The sequence below is a fragment of the Mobula hypostoma genome, chromosome 7 (genome assembly GCF_963921235.1).
Source record: "Mobula hypostoma chromosome 7, sMobHyp1.1, whole genome shotgun sequence".
Classification (NCBI taxonomy): Eukaryota; Metazoa; Chordata; class Chondrichthyes; order Myliobatiformes; family Myliobatidae; genus Mobula; species Mobula hypostoma.
In genome coordinates, this window is record NC_086103.1 from 56,246,414 (window position 1) to 56,271,432 (window position 25,019).

General features: G+C 41.3%; 1 protein-coding gene across 2 annotated transcripts in view; it reads right to left on the reverse strand.

The window, feature by feature from the left end:
• Positions 1 to 21,663: 21,663 nt before the first annotated feature.
• Positions 21,664 to 25,019, reverse strand: part of simc1 (SUMO interacting motifs containing 1) — a 38,939-nt gene continuing 35,583 nt past the window's right edge. For both annotated transcript variants that reach the window (XM_063053466.1, XM_063053467.1), the window contains exons 9-10: positions 23,777 to 23,864; positions 21,664 to 22,475 (exon numbers count right to left, since the gene is read on the reverse strand). In XM_063053466.1, the coding sequence (XP_062909536.1) occupies positions 22,252 to 22,475; positions 23,777 to 23,864 (312 nt within the window). In that variant the 3' untranslated portion in view covers positions 21,664 to 22,251. The remainder of the gene's footprint in view (positions 22,476 to 23,776; positions 23,865 to 25,019) is intronic.

The window sequence follows — 25,019 nt, forward strand, 5'->3', positions numbered from 1 at the left end:
GGAACAACCCACATCAAACTCGTCAGTGGAAGAGACACCTTCCAGTTTCAACATCTTCTCTACCAACCTCCTCTTCCAACCTCCAGGTACCAGTGAGTCCGCAAAATTGAATGGCTCAGCGGTCAACTTTCCCCCTTTTTCAGATAGTCTCTCCCCGGCGTTTTTCACAGGGACACTAAATGTTACCATCACTGCTTGAAGGTGACCTCCCTTTTCGTAGTGTTCCTGACAATCACTCCATTCTGTTCGCCTGTACAACTGAGGGCTTCTGCAGTTCGGGTCTTGCCAGTACCCCAGCAGGCTCTCCCGACTCCTCTTCGTGGTCTTCTGGAGCATCCTCCAAGAGGGTCTCACCCACACAGTCCCTTGTCTAAACTCATTATCCGGCCCAACGCAGCCATAAACTTCCTCAAAAGCAGCCCAAAACTCCGAGTGAACGGACAATGTTCTCAGGAAGCTTTCTCCTTGCAGGCTCCCATGAGCCTCCTCACGATAGGAGTGTTGGTCTCCACAAGAATTGAAATGCTGCCCTTCTCAATGGGGTCTGGACAGACTATCAAGGACATTAAACTCCATAAAACTCCAGCTTCGCTGACAAATAACCATCATATGGATAATCATCCACACTAAGACCACAGATATCTAGTGCACTGAATGGTGTCAATGGTAAATGCGTCAAACACTGGTTGTAAAATGAATAGTACAGCAAAGTGACCTGTGACCCTGTGTCAAGTATGGCTGTAGCATAAGTACCCTCTATCCGTAGCCATACACTGGAGCTTGGCCCCACTAGGCCTTCAGGAATATGTTTTTTTGCTTTAGGGTGTTTCTTGATATATTGTTGGGAATGTGTCCCCCACCCCCCCACCCAGATACGCCAGGCCATTGCCCTACTGGGTCTCTTTTAAGTTTTTCCGATGACAGTATCTGCTTAGGTACCTGGGGGCTCCCTCTCCGAGGGGTTTCCCGTCGCTCACACTCCCGCCTGAAGTGTTCTTCTTCACCACTGTTATAACAGACAATATCGGCCACTCTCCTTCTCGTGGGACCCTGGCTGCTAGCAGCCCTCTGCATAGTCCGTCCCCTTAGAGGATCTGCCTCCCTTTAGCTCCATCATATGGGGGGGGCACACCTGCTGATAACAACCGGGACATCTCAATTCTCAACTCTACTACAATCTCCTCTACCAGTCCCCGGGGAAGGCTATCTGTGGTCACTTCACTGCAGAGGACCACTACTGAGAACTGTACCCTGCTGACAGAGGCCTCCTATGCCTCAGATGCATTCTCCTCCTCTCGTACCTCTCTGATCAGCTCAACAAACGAGGGAGGGGGGCACGTCTTACGAGACTGTCGGAGACCCCAAGCAATCAGGTCACGGGGCTGGGCGCCCTTGGCTATCTAGTCCATTCTTAACTGATCCACCTCAGCAGCCTGAATGACCCCTCTGCGCTGCAAGCAATGTAGCTGCGTCTCTAGCCGAAAAATAAAATCAGAAAGCTTCTCCCCCTTCTCCTGACACTTGTTCGGAAACCCCATCGTGAGCTCAATTGAGCTTCCCATCGTGCCAAACGCCTTTTCTAGTGCTTGCATGTAGGCCACAAAAGTGGCAAGGGGGTTCTGCCCCTTTATGGCTCTCAGTACATCAGCAGTCTGCCCACTCAAACTTTCAATCAATCGCTGTCATTTTACGTCATCAGAGCACTGCTACTCATCTAGCAGCTGAGAGGTCTTCTCCGCCCAAATCTCATACTCCTCCTCCCCTTTAGGGGTGGGCTTCGTTCCTGAGAACAGGTGGAGACTATGATAGCTGAGACTTTGGACCTGGGCAGTTTTCCATTTATTCGCCAGAGAGGTAAGGGCGGATACTAACTCAGAATTCTCACTCTGTGGACTAATTAGACATTCCAGATCTGAACACTCCTTCCCCTCGTTAAGCAGAAACAAGAGAACCCTGTCTTTGAAGTCTCCGCTTCCAGCTACAGGAGACTTGACTTTTGATTCAGCCCGCTCACCTACACTCTCCTCCTCGCAGAAAGTGTGGACAGTCCGTGGCCCCCCCTCTCCTGGGGCCCCAGTAGTACCAGGCAGTTCCACTGCCGTTACGTCAGCGCTAGTCTGCACTAAAACAAAGTCTGTGCCTGCCATTTTATCAACTCTCTGCCTCACAGTAGTAACTTTGCCTACAGGTTTAACAGTACTTAAAAGTTGAATTAACAATTCGTCAGGAGTACAAATATCTACCCCACTCAACACCCACGCATTCGTTACCGGTAACCCTATGGATGCACACCACCGCTCAACCCTGGTAGCATCCATACCCACATATCGTAATCACTTTACCAGACAATAGTTTAGCACAGGCAAACACACAACCCACTGGTTCAATGCACAGGGCAATCAGACAGCATCCTGAACAATACCCCCACAATTGTAACCCTCAGGTTCGGTCGGCTGTGTAAGTCTGGGGAAGACAATCTCTGGCCCTTCCAAACATATGAGATTGAGGTGCAAAACCTGTTTGTGTGGATATTGCGTAATGTGTCACCCTGTTACAAATCATTATCAGAAAATAACAGATAGTACACCATATGCAATTAAACAATTTAGCTTTATAATTCTTAATTTGACCAAAGAATTAGTAAAGTAAAACAAAAAGAAAAGGGCCCATTTTAATAGAACAGTCTAATGTGCCTAAGTTAGAGCAAATGGTTTCAGTTCTGCTGGTATTCCATTGATTTCATTCTTGCTTCTTTATCAGTGAAGTTTTTAGTCAAGAGGAGTTTGTGTTCAGTGGTCTATTACATCTCCCAGACAGGACAACAGATTCCAATAGATGGAAATATTTAGTTACAATAGCAAATGTATTTCAATAGTGCTAGCCATCATTTTCATCTTCAGCAAAGGTAAGCACCAACTAATGCATAGCCTTTGGACAACATGGATCCTGCCACTTGTTACCATGGTATGATATCATTAGGCAGCGTTTGTGAACTTTTCTGGGGAAGGTATATCCTGTACAAAAAGGATGGATTACACCCGAACTTCGGGAGGACCAATATCCTTGTGGGCAGGTTTACTAGAGATGTTGGGGGCAGAGTTTAGACTAGTTTAGCAGGGGGATGGGAACCTCAGTGATAGGTCAGAGGTTAGGGCAGTTGAGGTACAGATAGATCCAGTGTGTTGAGAGTGAGGAAGGACAGGACAAAACTGCATCAGTTGGATGGGTTGAAGTGTGTCTATTTTAATGCAGAAAGTATCAGGAACAAGGTTAATGAATTTGGAGCACAGGTCAGTACATGGAACTACGACCTTGTGGCTATTACAGAACTTAGCTGCTATGAGGGCAAGACTAGCTGCTGTATGTTCTGGGGTTTAGATGTTTCAAAAGGAACAGGGCGGGAGGAAGAGTGGCATTGCAAATCAGGGATAGTATCACAGCTGCAGAAAGGGAGGACATCCTGGAGAGTTAGTGTTGGTGTAGTCAGAAAAAGGGAGCAATCACTCTTGGGAGTATTCTCTAAATCCCCAAAAAACAACAAAGGCACTGAGGAACAGATTGGGAGGCAGATTTTAGAAAGATACAAACATTATAGTATTGTTGTCATGGGTGATTTCAAGTTCCGTAATATTGATTGGTACCTCCTTAGTCCAAAAGGTTCAGATTGTAAGGGCATCCAGGAAGGATTCCTGATGCAATATGTAGACAAGCTGACTAGACGAGAGGCCATACTGGACCTGGTGCTAGGGAATGAACCTAGTAAAATGCCAGATCTGTCAGTGGGTGAGCATTTCAGAGACAGTGACTACAACTCTCGGACCTTTACGACAGCCCTGGAGAGGGATAGCGGGAGACGGTATAGGAAACTATTTAATTGGGGGAGGGAGAATCATGATGCTATTAGGCAGAAACTTTGTAAATTGAGAACAGATGGAAATGCACAGTGGAAATGTACAGATTGTTTAGTGAGTATCTGCATGGGGCTCTGGATAGGTTTGTCTCGTTGAGGTAGGAAAAGGATGGTAATGTGACAAGATTATTTAGTTGTGGAATATTTACTCAAGAGGAAGAAAGAAGCCTACTTAAGGTTTAGGAAGCAAGGATCAGATAGGGCAGTAGAAAGTTACAATGTAGCCAGGAGGGAGCTTAAGAATGTACTGAGGAAAGCTAGAAGGAGGCATGAGAAGGCCTTGGTCAGGAGGATTTCAGAAAACCCCCCAGGGTGTTTCATATTTATGTAGAGAACAGGAGAATGACTAGAGCGAGGGTAGGACTGATCAGGGATAGTAGAAATGTACCTGGATTTGGAGGAGGTAGGGGAAATCCCTAATGAATACTTAACTTCTATATTCATCGGTGAGGGGGATCTTGATGTTTGAGAGAACAGTATAAAACAGGCTGATATGCTGGAACATGCTGATGTTAAGAAAGTGGATATACTTGAACTTCTGGAAAAACATTAGAGTAGATAAGTCCACTGGGCTAAACAGAATTTGCCACAGGTTATTAAGGCAAGCAAGGGAAGTGATTGCTACGTCTTTGGTGATGATCTTTACATTCTCGCTGGCCACTGGAGTAGTACCAAATGATTGGAGAGTGGCAAATTTCATTCCTATGTTCAAGAAAGGGAGTAGTGATAACCCTGGGAATTATAGACCAGAGAGACTTGCTTCAGTTGTGGGCAAATGATTGGAGAAGGTTATTAGGAACAGGATTTAAGAACATTGGGGGTAGTCTGCATAACTTTGTGCAGAGCAGGTCATGCCTCACAAGCCTTATTGAATTTGAGGATGTGACAAAAAATATTTAAGGTAGAGCAGTGGATGTGTATATGGACTTTAGTAAGGTGCTTTCCAGGACTGGAAAGGTTGGGCAAGCTAGTGTTTTTCTCTTTGGAGCAAAAGAGGATGAGAGGCAACTTGATAGAGCTCTACAAGATGACGAAGTTTATATTGAGTGGGTAGCCAAAGCTATTTTTCCCAGGGTGGAAATGGCTAATACAATGGGGCATAATTATAAGGTGATTGGAGCAAAGTGTGTGTGGGGCGGGGGGTTGTCAGAGGTAGTTTTTTCCACTCAGAATGGTGGCATGTGGAATATGCTGCTGGGTGGTAGATACATTAGGGATTCTAGAGATAGGCACATAGATGATAGAAAATTGGAGTACTATGTAGGAGGGAAGGGTTAGATTGATTTTAGAGTAGGTTATAAGGTCAACACAACATCGTGGGTCAAAGAGGCTGTATTGTGCTTTAATGTTCTGTGTTCTGTGACTCCAATGTTGAGGGGTTCTTCCTCTAGGGCTCAGTTCCAATGTCTCTCGCAGGTAAACTGCAGTTACTAATAATGAAGCATTACATTTCTCTGAATAGAGGAGGTATGACTGAATTGGATTCCGCTACTGATTTAAGTTCACCTGCACATTGTTGCATTCCTGAAATGTGAGAGCCAGCTTATAGCCAGATTTTCAATGCTTCCTTTCCACCTCTACTATTCTGCTGTAATCATCTGTGTCTCAGTCCAGCCTTTACTTGTCCTATTGGCATTACTTTTTTGCCTTTCACAATAGTTATTTAATTACTCTGTCCTCATTCATTTCTTATCTCCATCTCCAGATTGGCAGCAATTAACCAACCTCACCCTCTCAATTGGCACCACTGAGAATTTACTGTTCAGTCTGGGTAATGATCTCTATTCTATATCTAAAGTACACTTTGTTCTTTTAGCTTAAAAATGCTAAAATTCTAATTCTTCTTAGCTCTGTTGAAAGGCCATCAACCTGAAACATTAACTCTCTCTTCCTGGGTGCTGCCATACCTGCTGAGTATTTCAAATATTTTCTGATTTTAATAAAATCTAGATTCTCAGTATTAACCATATAACCATATAACAAATACAGCACGGGAACAGGCCATCTCGGCCCTTCCAGTCCGTGCCGAAATCTTACTCTCACCTAGTCCCACCGACCTGCACTCAGCCCATAACCCTCCATTCCTTTCCTGTCCATATAGCTATCCAATTTAACTTTAAATGACAACATTGAACCTGCCTCAACCACTTCTGCTGGAAGCTTGTTCCACACAGCTACCACTCTCTGAGTAAAGAAGCTCCCCCCCATGTTACCCCTAAACTTTTGCCCTTTAACTCTCAACTCATGTCCTCTTGTTTGAATCTCCACCACTCTCAATGGAAAAAGCCTATCCACATCAACTCTATCAATCCCCCTCATAATTTTAAATACCTCAATCAAGTCCCCCCTCAACCTTCTACGCTCCAAAGAATAAAGACCTAACTTGTTCAACCTTTCTCTGTAATTTAGGAGATGAAACACAGGCAACATTCTAGTAAATCTCCTCTGTACGCTCTCAATTTTATTAACATCTTTCCTATGATTCGGTGACCAGAACTGTACACAATACTCCAAATTTGGCTTTACCAATGCCTTATACAATTTCAACATTGCATCCCAACTACTATACTCAATGCTCTGATTTATAAAGGCCAGCATACCAAAAGCTTTCTTCACCACCCTATCCACATGAAATTCCACCTTCAGGGAACTATGCACCATTATTCCTAGATCCCTCTGTTCAATGCCCTACCATTTACCATGTATGTCCTATTTGGATTAGTCCTGCCAAAATGTAGCACCTCACATCTATCGGCATTAAACTCCATCTGCCATCTTTCAGCCCACTCTTCTAAGTAGTCTAAATCTCTCTGCAAGCTTTGGAAACCTACTTCATTATCCACAAATCCACCTATCTTAGTATCATCTGCATACTTACTAATCCAATTTACCACCCCATCATCCAGATCATTAACATATATGACAAACAACATTGGACCTAGTACAGATCCCTGAGGCACACCACTAGACACCGTCCTCCAATCTGACACACGGTTATCCACCACTACTCTCTGGCGTCTCCCATCTAGCCACTGCTGAATCCATTTTACTATTTCAATATTAATGCCTAACGATTGAACCTTCCTAACTAACCTTCCGTGTGGAACCTTGTCAAAGGCCTTACTGAAGTCCATATAGACAACATCCACCGCTTTACCCTTGTCAATTTTTCTAGTAACCTCATCAAAAAATTCAATAAGATTTGTTGAACATGACCTTCCACGCACAAATCCATGTTGACTGTTCCTAATCAGACCCTGTCTATCCAGATAATTAAGCATTTTTGCAACTGGAATGAAATGGTATTTCTGTAAGAATGGTTCAGCAACTTCAAGCAAGGGGTTATTCAAATTAAAACTCCTTACAATACTGACAGAGATGACCTACCTGATACCTTACTGGAAAGTTAACACATACTGTACCTTCTAGGCTGTTGTACCCTCCTTTCATCAATGTAATGTTTCTTTTGTAGCCAGTTAGACAAAGCAAGGAGAGCAAATGACATTTTAATATCCTAGGAAATGGGAATGTTTACTCAGTTTGGAAGTGTTTTAATCACTTACTTATGGTAAATTATATTGAACTATTACAGCAATGATGCTTCCTGTTTTATTGATAATAATATCTGACCAACAATATCTTTTGCCTAAAATTCAATTGGAGCTGAAATTGGTAAATATCACTGAGGGCATGAATCTAATGTTCTGATTATGTAGAGAGCAGACAAGCATCTGGAAATAATGCCATTTTCTACTTGTTATCAGTATAAACATTGAAAAGACTGTTGTATCTGCACAATAGTTAATTTAAGCAGAGTATGTGCTGCTCTTGTTTCATTAACATAACTCTGACCTAAAAAGCTGTCAAAATGAAACTGGAAAGTTCCTCAATGTCTTCAGTGTGTACGATTGGTGTGATTTCATTTTTCCCCTTGAGGCTCACTCATTAGTAATTCTTTTATCATTGAAAACAGAAAAGACTGCAGATGCTATAATCAGGAACAAAAAAATAACCCAAGAACTAGTGGATGTAGAAGGATGGTCAATGTTATATTCATTGAAGACTGGTTCGCATTGACTATCCTAAGGAGCATTACATTATAGCCACCACATTATGTTCAGGAAGTCTCAATATATCATTGATGTATGTATAAAATCCTAAAAATACACTACTTTTGACAAACCCTGATCTCTAATGGTGCATACAAGCCACTGCCATCTTCAACAAATGATCTTCAAATGTGCAAGTCTCTTTTCTATTTTTTTCATCTATTCACCTATTCCCTAAGTTCAAAATAGTATTTATATTTGGCCTCAGGTGAACTTCAGACTCTTAAATGCAATGGCCAAGGTAAACTATATGGAATCTCTGGAAGATTATTATTTAAAGAATACGCAGACTTTACAGTTTATGGGATGGTGCACAAACATGAAGCAAGCAAACAAATAAGAAAACAACACAGAACCTCTGTGGAAATTGGATCAAGTTTGTTGAATCCATAGTGAGGAAGCTGACCTCAGAACAGCAGTGATATACCGTTCTCTTGCTTTGTTCCCTACCAGACAGAAGGTATAGTTAATCTATAACTAAGAAATAGCCTTCAGTCTACTTCTAACGAGCATAAACTGAATAGTTTTGAAATCACAAACCTGGATCTCTGATGAAGGATATCCAATGATTTGTCAGATGAATACTGTTATCAATTGGCCTGAAAACAAACTACTCTGTACACCAAATGAAAAAAATCCAACACTGTAGGCCCTAGAGATGTAAGCAATTTAGGTCTATGAGAATTTTAATGTACTGTTAATGCACAATTCATTCCAGGAAAATTATAAATTATCACTTATTAATCATTGGATTCCACTTACATTTAACTATACAGGGTAGTTTAGTTCTATAGAGATTTGCTTTCTTCATGTCTTCCTTTTTATAGCAAAGCCTTAGATTTTCTCATAAAAACTATCCAGATAAATAAGATTCTCAGGTACAAGGGGTGATTTTGTGAGCCATTATTCAAGCAAGGCCCATTCTACAAACTCCACAAACAATGGATTGGACATTTTGCGAGGTTGAACATTGTATCCTCGCACCCTTGTATCATACTGGGAAGGGCTGCCTGCCCCTGCAAAACCTATTTTAACACAATAGTTTACAATCCCAAGTGTTTTTATTCTGTTCAGCATTTTCTTCTTTTTTTCCAGCATCTGCTTGTCCATCAACTTGACAGGGAGGTGAAGGAACACCATGATAAACCTGTGTGATTAGCTTTTGGGATATTGGTGGGGTACTACTGCAAATAAATTATTTGTATCATTGCTTTAACAATTATGAAACAAATAAACTTTGGCTTTGTAATTTAATTACCTTGTTAAAGAGGTTTTGTCAACATGGTGGTTATATATATCCCTCAGAGTCCTGTTTATAATTTTAGTTCTGAAAACGTCATGAATATGTTTATCTATTGTTTGCAAAATGCAAAATGAATTAATCAAAGAACATGGGGTGATCTAATCTACTTCCCTTTGAAACAATTATTCAATTAGCTTCCTTCTACATTATCTGCTGAAACTTAGTGTTTAGTCTTAGCACAGTTAACAGTACGTTGGCCCTAATTTATTCTCTCCAGATGTCCCTGGATGGCTGTTCTCTGCTTTCTTTACTAAAGTTTATTTTTAGTGTTACTTTCATTAAATCTAAAGACAACAAAAATTACTGCTGATTAACAGTAGATCCGGTGCAACAGATCTGACCAAACTGCCAACTGTGGACCTAAACTGGGCTGTGACAATTATCTTTGGATCTCTGCAAAATAGAAAATTTAGAAAAGTGATTATCTACAGTTTCGATAAAAGTTCTCAGTAATCAGTCGACCTTTTCCTAGTGCTCCAATGGTAGTCGGATCAGTCCCTCAATCAACATGTGTTCTCCAGTTGTGCCCAATGACAATTAATTTCTATTCAATTATTAATCACATGTATATCAAAACATAGTAATATGGATTGTTTGCAATAACAACCAACATAACCTAAGGTTGTGCTGGGGACAGCCAAAAAGCACATTCTGGTGCCAGCATAGCAGAGCCACACTATTCAGCAGATGAACAAGTAACAACATTGAATAACAGCAACAAAACACTAACAGCAAAATAATCTCCTTTCCTCCCTTCCATCCCCACACTCAACCCCAGAACAGGCCACCTCCACGCCTCCAATGGTTTCAAAGTCACCTTCTCTCCAAATTCCTCAATAATCACACAGACCCATAGATTCAGCCATCGGGCATTGACTTAAAGACTCACTGACTTCTGTCTTCGACCTTCTGCCTCCAACCTTTGGTATCAACCCCTGGACTTGCCAATGATAGGACCTTGAACTCAAGGCCTCAAACTCTGGACACGTGACCTAAGGGGTCACCGGTCCTTGTGCCTACTGCCCACACTGACCTCTGATCTCAGGAACCAACAGCCTGGGGGGGAGGGTTACCAAGCCTTGTCCTCTCTGGTCATTGTCCATGGCACCTGGGGGCTGACATCTGTCCACAGATGTCCTTTGTTGCGCATCCACATCACTGGCTTTTGAACATGGGACATTGAGTGGTACATAAACCCTAACTCTCTCTGTCCCCAGAATGAACCTAAAAAATAGCACAACCTCAACAAAGACCATAGCTCAGCAACATTTTGACTGGAGTATCGCCAACAAGCAGACCCAATGGTTCAATTCAATTATCACTCTACTAACAAGCTGATTTTATATCCAACATTTGGATTATTATCAGCAGCATTTCAGTATTTCAGTACTGCTCCATACATAAGTATTGGTGGCCAGAAAATGACAAATAGTACACTGGGATAAAATTATAAAGTGTATTTACTGATTTTACAACTTTATCAAACAGTTAACAGGAAAAGAAAGATAAAAGAAGGTCCATTACAGTTAAAACAGTCCAATGTGCACATAAACGTTGGAGCTCATTTCTGAAGTAGTCAAGTGTATTGCTGTACTCATGTGCTGAACCCACATTCTGTGTGAAGGACACTGGCCACAGTTCAAACTTCTCTTGAAGACCATCTCCAACGAACTGGCTAACTCAGGAGTGTAGGCACTTCCTCCGTGGAACCATTCATCTGCACAAAGTACTTCTTACCACAGGTTCTCTCCTTTGAGCAGCATTCTACGAGTACCTTCCCTTGTGCCCTGCTCTGCAGTCCCTGCTAAGAGACCCCAAACCAGACTACCGTCCTCCAGAAAAATAGAAAAACCTACAGCACAATACAGGCCCTTCGGCTGGCCCACAAAGCTGTGCCGAACATGTCCTTACCTGAGAAACTACCTTGGGTTATCCATAGCCCTCTATTTTTCTGAGCTCCATATACCTGTCCAGGAGTCTCTTAAAAGACCCTATCGTATCTGCCTCCACCACCGTCGCCGGCAGCCCATTCCACGCACTCACCACCCTCTGCATAAAAAAACTTGCCCCTGATATCTCCTCTGTACCTGCTTCCCAGCACCTTAAAACTGTGCCCTCTCGTGCTAGCCATTTCAGCCCTGGAAAAAAGCCTTTGACTATCAACACGATCAATGCCCCTCCTCATCTTATACACCTCTATCAGGTCACCTCTCATCCTCTGTCACTCCAAGGAAAAAAAACCAAGTTCACTCAACCTATTCTCAGAAGGCATGCTCCCCAATCCAGGCAATATCCTTGTAAATCTCCTCTGCACTCTTTCTATGGTTTCAGCATCCTTCCTATAGTGAGGTGACCAGAATTGAGCACAGTACTCCAAGTGGGATCTGACCAAGGTCCTATATAGCTGCAACATTACCTCTTGGCTTCTCAAGTCAATCCCATGATTGATGAAGGCCAGTGCCTTCTTAACCAGAGAGTCAACCTGTGCAGCAGCCTTGAGTGTCCTATGAACTTGGACCCCAAGATCCCTACACACTGCCAAGAGTCTTACCATTAAATCTATATTCTGCCATCATATTTGACCTACCAAAATAAATCACCTCACACTTACCTAAGTTGAACTCTGCCACTTCTCAGCCCATTTTTGCATCCTATCAATGACCTGCTGTAACCTCTGACAACCCTCCACACTATCAACAACACCTCCAACCTTTGTGTCAGCAGCAAATTTACTAACTCATCCCTCCACTTCTTCATCCAGGTCATTTATAAAAATCACAAAGGGTAGAGGTCCCAGAATAGATCCCCGAGGCACACAACTGGTCACCGACTTCCATGCAGAATATGACCCATCTACAACCACTCTTTGCCTTCTGCGGGCAAGCCAGTTCTGGACCCACAAAGCAATTTCCCCTTGGATCCCATGCCTCCTTACTTTCTCAATAAGTCTTGCATGGGGTACCTTGTCAAATGCCTTGCTGAAATCTACTACATCTACTGCTCTACCATCATCAATGTGTTTAGTCATATCCTCAAAAAATTCAATCAGGTTCGTAAGGATGACCTGCCTTTCACAAAGCCATGCTGACTATTCCTAATCATATTATGCTTCTCCAATTGTTCATAAATCCTGCCTCTCAGGATATTTTCTGATCCCACCCAGCTCTCCCAAATCTTCCATCACAACCCACTGGGAAGAAAGTTACAACACGTACCAAAACAATTCTGATTGGCTGACACAATATTGCTATGTTGGACAAAATGGCTCTCTATCTTTAGCTGAAGTCAAAACAGTCTTACTAACAGGAAACTGCAGAGAACTGCTAAAATAAAAATACCTCACAGCATAGCAGTAGAAATTTTAACCAGGGCATTACATTCTCTCCCAACCAAAAATTCTAATGTCCTCATGAATTTAGAACTTATTAAAAGCATTATTAATAACACAGTATTCAAATTAATCTTCTGATTTCAGGAGCCCCAATCTATTTGTAAATGGAAGTAACATATCTCACTATTGGGATGGACGTAACACTTTTTCCCCAGTGCAACATATGCCTGCCTACCAGGGGATATCCTGACTCTCTGACACCTTATCCTATCTTTAGGGTCAGGCACTCCTTGTGATTATTTCTGTTTACTTGGCGATGCCTCCCAGTGTTTCATTCATACCTTCTGGCAACTCAGTCCCCCTTGCCCCATGACTGAACTTAGCTTCCTTCAGTTTAAGCAGCCGAACATCTTCATCCTCTGTGGGTGCTAACCGGCAAGACCTCTCTTGGAAAGCAGTGTTCTCTGTTACTCTCCTTGCTCCTCCAGGATGTAATGTGACAGGTTTAGACTGGGTGTACCACACAGTTCCTCATTTATGCTTATCATTCTGCTTAGGAAGAACTCAACACCTTCTCAAAAGCAGCTCTGAACCCCCGGTGAATGGACAAGTTTTTCTCCATTTCTCTTCTTGCATGCTCCCATGAGCCTTCTTACAATGGGAGTACTTGTTCCCACAAGGATGGAAGCTTCACCCTTTTCAACCAGATCCGGGCAAACCAGAACTAGTGTATCAATGGTCTCAGTTACTCCAACATCTGCTTCTGAAATCTTCACTTTAAATGGCAAGCAACCATCGCATGAGTAATCAGCAGTACTAAGCCCCCAAATCTCAGGGGCACTGAGTGGTGTCAATGGTAAATGTGTCAAATAATCTTTGTTAAAGGATCTGTTAAGTAACTTGAGAACTGTGTCAAGTATGGCTGAAGCACAAACACCTTAGATCCATATGGCTACATCAGAGCTTGGTGATGTATTCCCACTAAACCCTTGGGAATAGTGATTTGCACTTTTGTGTTTCCCTTGATACACTGTTTGGAATATATTCTCTGAGATGCCAGCCTATTCCTTTACTGGGCCTCTTCATTGTTTTGCTTATTTTCTCTCTGTTTTATTAATGGCTGAGTTACTCTTCAAAGATTTTCCTGTCCCTCACAGTCTCACTTGAAACGTCCATCTTCTCCACAGTTGTAACAGAAAATACCAGTCGCCTCTCCAGACACAAGACCCATTTCAGCAGCATTCCTCTGCTTAGTAAGTCCTACAGGTGGGTTGGATTTCTCAGTGTAAGTGTTTATATTTAGCATCCATCGAGTCAGCTCAGCTAGAAGGCTTTTCACCTCATTCCTCAAAAGCTCTATCTCTGTGGCATCAGGTGTCACTTTAGCAACGAAGGGTACCACTGAGACATTAACTAGGCATTTGGAAATGTTCCACTTCCCAATCATGTTTTCCTCCTAACTTCTCCGAGTAACTCAGTAAAAGATGGAGGAAGATGCATCCTGCGCGTTATTTGAATATGTAGACCAATGATGTCACGTGATAGCACAACCTTCACAACTTGCTCCATCCTCATGCAATTTCAGACAGTTGATGGCCCCCTTTGTAGCAGTTTCTCCAACCTGAAAAGGTAGGCAGAATCTTCTCTCCTTCCTCCTGAAATGTGCGCCTAAACTTCATCACAAGATCGGCTGAACTTTCAGTAGTGACAAAAGCATCTTCCAGAGCTCGCATGTAGTTAGCTGACATGGACTGTCCTGGATAATGGACTACCTGACTGGCAGACCACAGTTTGTGTTGCTCCACAGCTGTGTGTCAGACATGGCTATAAGCAGCACTGGGGTCATATTGGCTCCCTTCCTGCTTACCCTGTATACCTCAGACTTTCGATACAACATTGAGCCATGTCATCTGCAGAAATTCTCTCAGCAATAGCTGGGTGTATAAAGGGAAAACATGAGGAAGAACATAATGCCCTGGTGGAGGACTTTGTTGAATGGTGCAAGCAGACTCATCTGCAGCTCAACATCAGTAAGACAAAGGAGATGGTGATGGACTTTAGGATAAATAAGCCTGCATTGCTTCCTTCTACTGTTGATGGTGAAGATGTGCATGTGGTGAGGATCTACAAGTACCTGGTGGAGAACCTAGATAGCAGACTTGAGCAGAGCACAAACTCAGAGGCCGTGTACAAGAAGGGCCAGAGCTGCTTCTATTTCTTGAGGAGACTGAGGTCCTTTGGAGTATGCAGGCCTCTCCTTCATATGTTCTACCAGTCTGTGGTTACCAGTACAGTCTTCTATGTGGTGGTGTGCTGAGATAATGGCATCAACACAGATGGTGCAAACAGGCTCAATAAGCTGAGTAGAAAGGCTGGCACTGTTATAGGAGTCAAACTGGACATACTGGAGGTGGACCCTATGGAAAATCCTGGCAATCCTGGACAATGTTTCTCACCCTCTGCTGCCACCTTGGTTGAACAGAGGAGCATTTTTAGCAATAGACTATGACAACTGCACTGCTCCAAAGAGCACTATATGAGATCATTCTTACCTTTGGCCATTAGGCTCTATAATGAGTCAACCTATAGCCAGGAGGACCATAAGACATAGGAGCAGAATTAGGCCATCTGGCCCATCGAGTCTGCTCCACCAGTCATGGCTGATCCTTTTTTCTCTCTCCTTCTCAACTCCAGTTCCCAGCCTTCTCCCCGTAACCTTTGATGCCATGTCCAATCAAGAACCTATCAATCTCTGTCTTAAATAGACCCAACGACCTGGCCTCTGCAGCTGCATGTGGCATCAAATTCCACAAATTCACCATTCTTTGGCTAGAGAATTTTTCTGCATCTGTTTTGTAAGGGTGCCCCTCTATCCTGAGCTGTGTCCTCTTGTCCCAGACTCTCCCACAATGGGAAACTTCCTTTTCACATCTACTCTGTCTAGGCCTTTCAACATTCAAAAGATTTCAATGAGATCCTCCCTTATCCTTCTGAATTCCAGTGAGTATAGACCCAGAGCCATCAAATGTTCCCCGTATGATAACCCTTTCATTCCTGGAATCATCCTTGTGAACCTCCTCTGGACCCTCTCCAATGCCAGCACATCTTTTCTAAGATGAGGGGCCCAAAACTGTTCACAATACTCAAGGTGAGGCTTCAATACCTTATAAAGCCTCAGCATCACATCCCTGCTCTTGTATTCTAGACCTCTTGAAATGAATGCTAACTTGGCATTTGCCTTCCTCACCACCAACTCAAACTACAAGTTAACCTTTAGGGTCTTCTGCACAAGGACTCCCAAGTCCCTTTGCATCTCAGATTTTTGGATTTTCTCCTCGCTTATAAAATAGTCCGCACATTTATTTCTAGTACCAATGTGCATGACTATGCATTTTCCAACATTGTATTTCATTTGCCACTTTCTTAGCTATATTCTCCTAATCTGTCTAAGTCCTTCTGCATCCTACCTGTTTCCTCAACACTACCTGCCCCTCCACCAATCTCCATATCATCTGCAAACTTGGCAACAAAGCCATCTATTCCATCGTCTAAATAATTTATATACAGCATAAAAAGAAGTGGTCCCAACACAGACCCCTGCGGAACACAACTGGTCACTGGCAGCCAACCAGAAAAGGATTCTTTTATTTCCACTTGCTGCCTCCTACCAATCAGCCAATGCCCTAATCATGTTAGTAACTTTCCTGTAATACCATGGGCTTTTAACTTAGTAAGCAGCCTCATGTGTGGCACCTTGTCAAAGGCCTTCCGAAAATCCAAATATACAACATCCACTGCATCCCCTTTATCTATCCTAATTGTAATAATCTCAAAGAATTCCAACAGGTTTCTCAGGCCAGAATTTTCCCTGAAGGAAACCATGCTGACTTTGTCCTATGTCACCAAGTACTCCATCACCTCATCCTTAGCAATTGACTCCAACATCTTCCCAACCACTGAGGAGAGACTAACTGGTTTATAATTTCCTTTCTGCTAACTTCCTCCTTTCTTAAAGAGTGGAGTGACATTTGCAATTTTCCAGTCCTCTGGAACCATGCCAGAGTCCAATGATTTTTGAAAGATTATCTCTAATGCTACCTCTTTCAGAACCCTAGGGTGAAGCTCATCTGGTCAGGGTGACTGATGTACCTTCAGGTCTTTTAGCTTTTTGAGCACCTTCTCTTTTGTAATAGTAACTGAACTCACTTCTCTTCCCTCACACACTACATCATCAGGCATACTGCTAGTATCTTCCACAGTGAAGACTGATGCAAAATACTCATTCAGTTCATCACCCATCTCCTTGTCGCCTGTTATTATTTCTTCTGCCTCATTTTCTAGCGGTCCTTTGTTCACTCTCATTTCTCTTTTATTTTTAACATACTTGAAAAAAAAACTATCCATTTTGATATATTCATATTTCATATTTTTCCTTCTAATGATTTTTTTTAGTTGCTCTCTGTAGGTTTTCCCAGTAACTTTTGCTTTGTTGTATGTCCTCTATTTTGCTTTTGCAATAGCTTTGACTTCCCTTGTCAGCCATGGTTGTACTATTTTACTATTTGAGTATTTCTTCACTTTTGGAATACATATTTCCTGCACCTTCATTTATCCCAGAAATGCACACCATTGCTGCTCTGCTGATATCTCTGCCAGCAGCTCCTTTCAAATTACTTTGGCCAACTCCTCTCTCATACCACTGTAATTTTTTCCCTTACTCTACTGAAATACTGCTACATCAGACTTGACTTTCTCCCCATCAAATTTCAAGTTGAACTCAATCATATTGTGATTACTTGTTCCTAATGTTTCTTTTACCTTAAGCTCCCTAATTGCCTCTGGTTCATTACATAACACCCAATCCAGTATAGCTGATCCCCTAGTAGGCTCAATGACAACTGCTCTAAAAAGCCATCTCTTGGGCATTCAACATACTCACTCTTGAGATCCCAATAGACCTGCATGTTAAAATCTCCCATGACTACCATAGCATTGCCCTTTTGACTTGCCTTTTCTATTTCCTGTCATAATCTGTGGTCCACCTCCCAGCCACTGTTGGGAGGCCTGTATATAACTCCTATCAACATCCTTTTAGCCTTGCAGTTTCTTAATTCAACTCACAAAGATTCAACATCTTCCAATCCTGTGTCACATCTTTCCAATGAATTGATGCCATTCTCTACCAGAAGAGCCATACCACCCACTCTGTCTACCTTCCTATCCCTCCGATATAATGTGTAGCCTTGGACATTCAGCCACGATTCAGTGATGGCCATAACATCATACCTGGCAGAGGATGCGATGACCCCCTTCCTGTTAGACTGTTTGAGGTAACTTTGTGTTTAAAAATTCTTTCTTACTTCTCTTCTAATATTTGTATATTTATATATCTGTGCACTTGAAATGCTACTGTGACACAGTAATTTCCTTTGGGATCAATAAAGTATCTATCCATTCAATGGGTTTTCTGCCTTGAGGAACCTCACTATATCAGTTGCTGGATCCTCGAAACTCTCTACCAGTCTGTTTGTTTATATTATCTGAGTACTGTCATTCATCCAGTAACTGAGGTGTCTGCTCAGCCGAAGACTCGGATTCTTCTTCCCCATTCAGTGTTGGCTTGACTCCAAAGAACATTCTCAGCCTACGATAACTTTGGCTCTCTGCTTTTATCAATCAGTAATAGCCAAAACCAGCTCAGAACTTAAATCAACAGCTGAAGGACTTATTAGACTTCTCACAGCAGACAACTCTTTTCTACACTTTGCAGAAATGAGAACAACAAGTCCTTAAAGTCTTCACCCTCAGCTATGTTTCCCCCTTCTCTATAGATGTGGACAGGCCATAGCTCTGCCTCTCCAGGTGCCCTTATCCTATCGGGCAGCATGACTTCAGTCACATCACTGGTAGTCTGGACCAACACAACATCTGTACCAGCTGATAGGCAAAAATGGTGTTCTTCAGGAATTCGGACATCAGAACATAAGCATTACCTGTGGATACCCTCTTTGTATCTCACCAGACCTTAATCCCTGCAGCAGCCATAATAAAGTACCTTAATTATGGACCACACTTTCCGCAAACACTAGTTTAAGCATTGGCTTAAACACACAAATAAACTGCTTAATCAATTCTTATACGGCATTCAAGACCAGGGGAGCCCCCACAAATGCAATCCACTCACTGGGTTTCGTACACAAACTTGGCTGGTTAGTTAGCTCTAACAACCACATGACTCAGTGGTGAGGACATTGTCGATAAGTAACACACAGTTAGGCTCGGTATCATATGGGTGTAAGCAAACAGGAAAGTTAGGATGTTCCAATTAAGGAACACTGACTGTAGCAAATGCAGTGTAAATACTGCAACATACACAACTATCGGTTGCCAAGAAATGTCAGATCATACGCTGGCATAAAATTATAAAGGAAATTATTTACAATTTTTTCAACTTCATCAGTTAACAGGAAAAGAAAAAAGATAAATTACAGTTAAACCAGTCCAATGTGTACATAAGTGTTAGAGCTCATTTCTGAAATAGTTGGGTGTATCGCTGTACTCAGGCACCGACCTCACGCTCTGCATGAAGGACACTAGCCAAGAGTTCAAACTTCCCTCAAAGACCATCTTGAATGAACCGGCTAACTCAGGAATGTAGGCACTTCTTCCTTGGAACCATTCATCTTCACAATCCACTTCTTACAACAGGGCCTCTCCTTCGAGCAGCATTCTGCAGGTAACTTCCCTTGTGCCCCAGTCTGCAGCTCCTGACAGAAGACCCCAAACCAGACTACTGTCTTCTGGAAATCTGATCCCGCCCAGCTCTCCCAAAACTTCCCTCGTATCCCACTGCAAGGAAAGTTACAACACATACAAGACAATCCTGATTGACTGACACTACAATCCTAAATTGTACAAAATGACTATTATCTTTACCCAAAGCCAAAACACTCTTACTAATGGGACACACTGCTTTTGTAGAAAGCTGCTAAAATAAAAATACCTTACAGCATTCTAACCAGGGCATTACATATAAAAAGTATGAGAAATACTTTTATTCAGAATTTTTGTATTCAATGAATAACAAAGAAGCTCTTAATCCATACATGTTCAGCTAACTTTAAAATATTGTAGTGCAATATTATCTTACAGTAGAACCTTCATCATCTGCCATTGCAGGGGTTCCACCTACCCCATCATACAATGGAAACTAGTGGATGAATAATGAATATTTGACTTTTACGGACATTAATATTCATGTACATTGGCTTGAATACAAGTAATATTTCGAACTTGTTGACGATTATGAAAAGAACCCTTAAAATATAAATAAATTATCTGGATGAAAGTAAGTATGCCAATAATAGTGTGGTTTTATACACAGAAGACCGGACGAAGGACACAATGGGATATAGATCAGTTGCAAATATAGCTGGAAAAAAGGAAGATGGGAGTTAAACCTGGCCAAATGCGAGGTGTCGCACTTTGAGAAATTTATATGTGAAGAGACAGTACACTGTTAAGGGATTTTGTGCCCAAGTGCGTAGCTGGGTGAGTGGGCAGATGCAGTTTAATGTGGATAAATGTGAAGTTATCCACTTTGGTGGTAAGAACAGGAAGGCAGATTATTATCTAAATGGAGTCAAGTTAGGAAAAGGGGAAGCACAACGAGATCCAGGTGTTCTTGTACATCAGTCACTGAAAGCAAGCATGCAAGTACAGCAGGCAGTGAAGAAAGCTAATGGCATGCTGGCCTACATATCAAGGGGAATTGAGTATAAGAGCAAAGAGGTCCTTCTGCAGTTGTACAGGGCCCTGGTGAGACCACACCTGGAGTACTGTGTGCAGTTTTGGTCTCCAAATTTGAGGAAGGACATTCTTGCTATTGAGGGAGTGCAGCGGAGGTTCACAAGGTTAATTCCCGGGATGGCGGGACTGTCATATGTTGAAAGATTGGAGTGACTGGGCTTGTATACTGTGGAATTTAGAAGGCTGAGAGGGGATCTTATTGAAACATATAAGATTATTAAGGGATTGGACACGCTGGAGGCAGGAAGCATGTTCCCGCTGATGGGTGAGTTCAGAACCAGAGGCCATAGTTTAAGAATAAGGGGTCGGCCATTTAGAACGGAGCAGAGGAAAAACTTTTTCACCCAGTGAGTGGTGGATATATGGAATGCTGTGCCCCAGAAGGCTGTGGAGGCCAAGTCTGTGGATGATTTCAAGAAAGAGATGGATAGAGCTCTTAAAGATAGCGGAATCAAAGGTTATGGGGATAAGGCAGGAACTGGATACTGATTGCAGATGATCAGCCATGATCACAGTGAATGGCAGCGCTGGCTCGAAGGGCCAAATGGCCTACTCCTGCACCTATTGTCTATTGTCCCTGAAGGCAGCTACACATGTCGATTTTAGGGTGATAAAGAAGGCACAATGGCATGCTTGCTTTTACTTGCTGAGAAATTCAGTTCAAGCATTGGGAAGTTATGATGAAGCTTTATAAAATTCTAGTAGACTGCACGTGGGTTATTTCAGACAGCTGTTGTTGCCCCATCATAGGAAAGATGTGGCCGTTTTGGGGAGATTGCAGAGAAAGGTTTACTCGGAAGCTGCCTGGATTAAAAGGCATGTGCTATAGGGAGAGTTTGGGCAAACTTAGGTTGTTTGCTCCTACAGAGTGATTTTTCCCCTCCTGTTCCTGATTTGCACCCACACTACCTCAGTAGACAATCTGTCATGACGTCCTCCCTTTCTGCAGCTAGGCCACACTTTCAACACATCCCACTGACTGCAATTCTGACCTGTCAACTATCTTTCGCACAGCCTCTCTACATGCTGCATCTACCTGTGTACCAACTGCCCCATCCTCTGACCTACCTGTGGTTCGCACCTCCTGCCAAACTAGTTTAAACTTGTACAATTATCTCACAGTTATCAATTTTTAAAAGAGACATGGTGGAATATCAATAAATCACTTTTGCATTCATAAAAATTAGACAATATAAACACAGTAGGTATACAATTTTAACTGCATCAAACTTTCAATAAAATTCTTCCTTTAAAAAAGTAGAGAAACTCATTGAGCTACAGAAATAATCAGAGTCAAACAGAAAACCATAAATCCAAGCATCATATGATACATGATATGTAATAACCACTGTTTGAACAAATCAACCCTGAATTTGAGTTTCAGATCACGCAAACACAAAAGATCCCCTCTCACTATGACATTGCACATATAAATTCCGTTTTAATTTATTGAAGAAACCTGAAAATAACTGACAATTCTGTATGTCACCTGGATTTTAAAACACACAAGGGTAAAACCAGTAAGGCAAGTCAACTTTGGAGGTAATCCCAGTCTTTTGATTCTGAATAAAGTAAGGAAAATAAAGCCACAGTAGACATTTTTATAATATATTTAACAAATAGGTATGTGTCTCATTGGGAGAAACCTTAATGACATGTTTTGAAAATAAATTAAAAAATGGAGATCCAAAATTTCAGTGCATCATGTTGTGCAGGAAATGATAGCTGGTTAAAGGAAATCACAGTTTCTATTGTATAAAAAAGTCTTTTCAAAATCAATGTTAAAAAATTATGTTCTATTTGCTGCACAAAGCAGCAGACCCCTCAGTAGACCGATCTGTTCTTCTAACTGAGGTTTCAATGGTCTTCCCACATCACTGAATACTCGGCTGTAGAATTCCTCCATATCTTTCAAAACTTCTTTCTCAGTGATTACATCATGTGTTGTGAGCACTGGAGGAATATCAGATAGAACATATTTCAACCGCTCTGTGATTGAAATTCTCAGGTGACCTAAGGAACACATTCAAGATATATTACAGAAATATTTCAGCAGAACAATACTCAAGACAAACAATAATGGAGAATAAATACAAGTATCAAATATTAACTTTTTCTGGCTACTCACCACCCTTTCAAAATTGAACCACGTCCACAAAGAATTGAAATGAATTTAGAATGACTGGGAAGAATCATATGTAACATACCAATACATCATGATTGCCGTCTCAAATTATTCAGGGCACAATCAACATTTCCCATTGATTAATTGTTGGATATCATCCAAAAGGTCAATAGGAAAATATTAACTAAACCTCTCAGTTTCCTTTGCTGCCTCCAACACTTAAAGTTCAATGAATCAAATAAAAGATGCAAGGCTTATACATGAAGGAAGCACCCGTTTGTTGTTTTCTAAATAGGCACCATGCAAAATAATCTAAGCGAGTACTGGATAAAGAACCTACTACTTCACGGTGTAGTTGAGGAAGCTAGGTAGTTACATAGATGATAAGAAATATACTCTTGGTTTAAAGAAACTTCTTCTGAATTATTGGATTATAAGTAACTTATACTTTTTAACAATAGTTCTCATTTTCTCTGGAAGTAAAATATTATCCCCAACTACATTATCCCAGTTTTGGCTGATTGCCTCCAAATTCAGTGAGGGAATCTGAAAATGAGACATGGATGTTACTGGACTCTGCACTTACTTTATACTTTTACACAGAAAACAAAATATTTGTTTTACACATTCAAAAAAAGAGCCTAAATTCTAGTTCTGACCTATTGAATTTAAATACAAATTTGTTAAGCTACTGCTTGTTACACCACCATAAAATAGTTCTTATAAAAACTAATCTAAATTCTAGAAGTATTTTCCAGCCTACACAGGTGCAGAGATTTTGTGTCTTTGTCTTATTCTACCAATATGTATAACAATAGAGGCCCTTTGGCCCATCAGGTCCATGTTAGCTACTGGAAGCATTCAATTTATTTCCCCTACACTCACATATTATTCTCTTTCACATATTCTCATCCCTTTTGAGTATTTTTGCCATTTAGTTACACTAAGGGGTAATTTATAGTTGCTAACTAAATTAACATCTCACTGGAATTAGGAAGGAAATTAAAACGGACCTTGAGGGGAAAGTGTAATCTCCACAGAGAAAGCATTCAAGGTCAAGATTGAACCTGGTTACCCAAACCTGTGAAGCACTTCCTCTGTGCCACTGCCCCAAGACGCCAAGGGTTTAGTGTTTACATAAGTGTCAGCTACACAATAAATAGAAACTGTAAGAAACAAAACTACTTACGTTTTGTCACCTCTTGATAGCTTAGAAGCAATAAACAAAGAAGGTGGACAAATTCATCCCAATATTGCCATTTGCTTGAATGATGGTCCTGAGAAAATTAACATTAATGTTGAATACCCAAAGTTTGCTTTAGAATTATTTCTCACTTGTGTAACCTGAAGTTGTTTTTCCACATCACAGATCCAGGAAGAGGCCACTTATACCCAATAGCCTGCTTTTGCATTTAATTAGTCTTGCCTGTTTCTGTTATTTTCTATATTCCCTTCATATCCTCACTTAACAGAAACAATCTCATTCCTAAACACTCCAACTGCCCAGAATCTACACTATTTTAGAGAAAGGAAGTTCTCAATTTCTCCTATTGTTTTGTGTTTAAATGAGCTTCAAAAGTTCACTCATCTTCAGTATTGCATTTCACCATTACAGAAATCAGTCTGGCTATATCTCATCAATCATATCTTAAACACCAAAAACAAGTTAATCTTCTATCTCCTATATTCAATTAAGTTTATGCAACTAGTCTTTACATTTTCATCCTTTCAGTTCTGATACCTACTGAATGAACCAGTGTGGCACCCACTCTACTCTCAAGATATCTGAGGCACTTTGCTTCAAATGGCTATGAATTTTAATGTTCACAGAAATGTCAAACTGGTTAACAACGTGAGACTGTCAGAAACAAAACTCTATGTGATAGAGGTATTCATTATTCAACAAGAAAGAATACTTATATCAGCTTCAAAGGGAAATTTTGCGTAATTAAGCAAATGTTTCTAACATAAAGACAAACATTGTAGCTTTTTTGGTTGCTTTTTAGTACCTGTCCACTGGATGTTACAGCAAAGAAGAGAACCCCTTGGGCACAATGCAGCCATCCCGATGTAGTATTGAATTCAATAACTCAAGATAAATTATTTACTCTGTTTGTATCAGAATTGGGCAGTGCGACAAATAATGTTTTAATTTTCCTCCGTTTACTAGCTGCCTGAATTTATGTACATCTCCTATATTTGTTAGCACTTACATTCTTTTTCAGTGCCCCTTCTCTCTCTCTAATTATTCTTATTAATCCATCAACCAGAGATATACCCTTTATCCTATCTATCCCTCTCCAACATCTCTGTAACGTAAAACTATCTTAATTTCCATTTCTGGCAACATTTCTTGACCTGAAACATAACTCTGATTTTCATTCTGCAAATGATGTTTAGTTCATTAAGTGTTTCCAGCATTTTCAGGTATT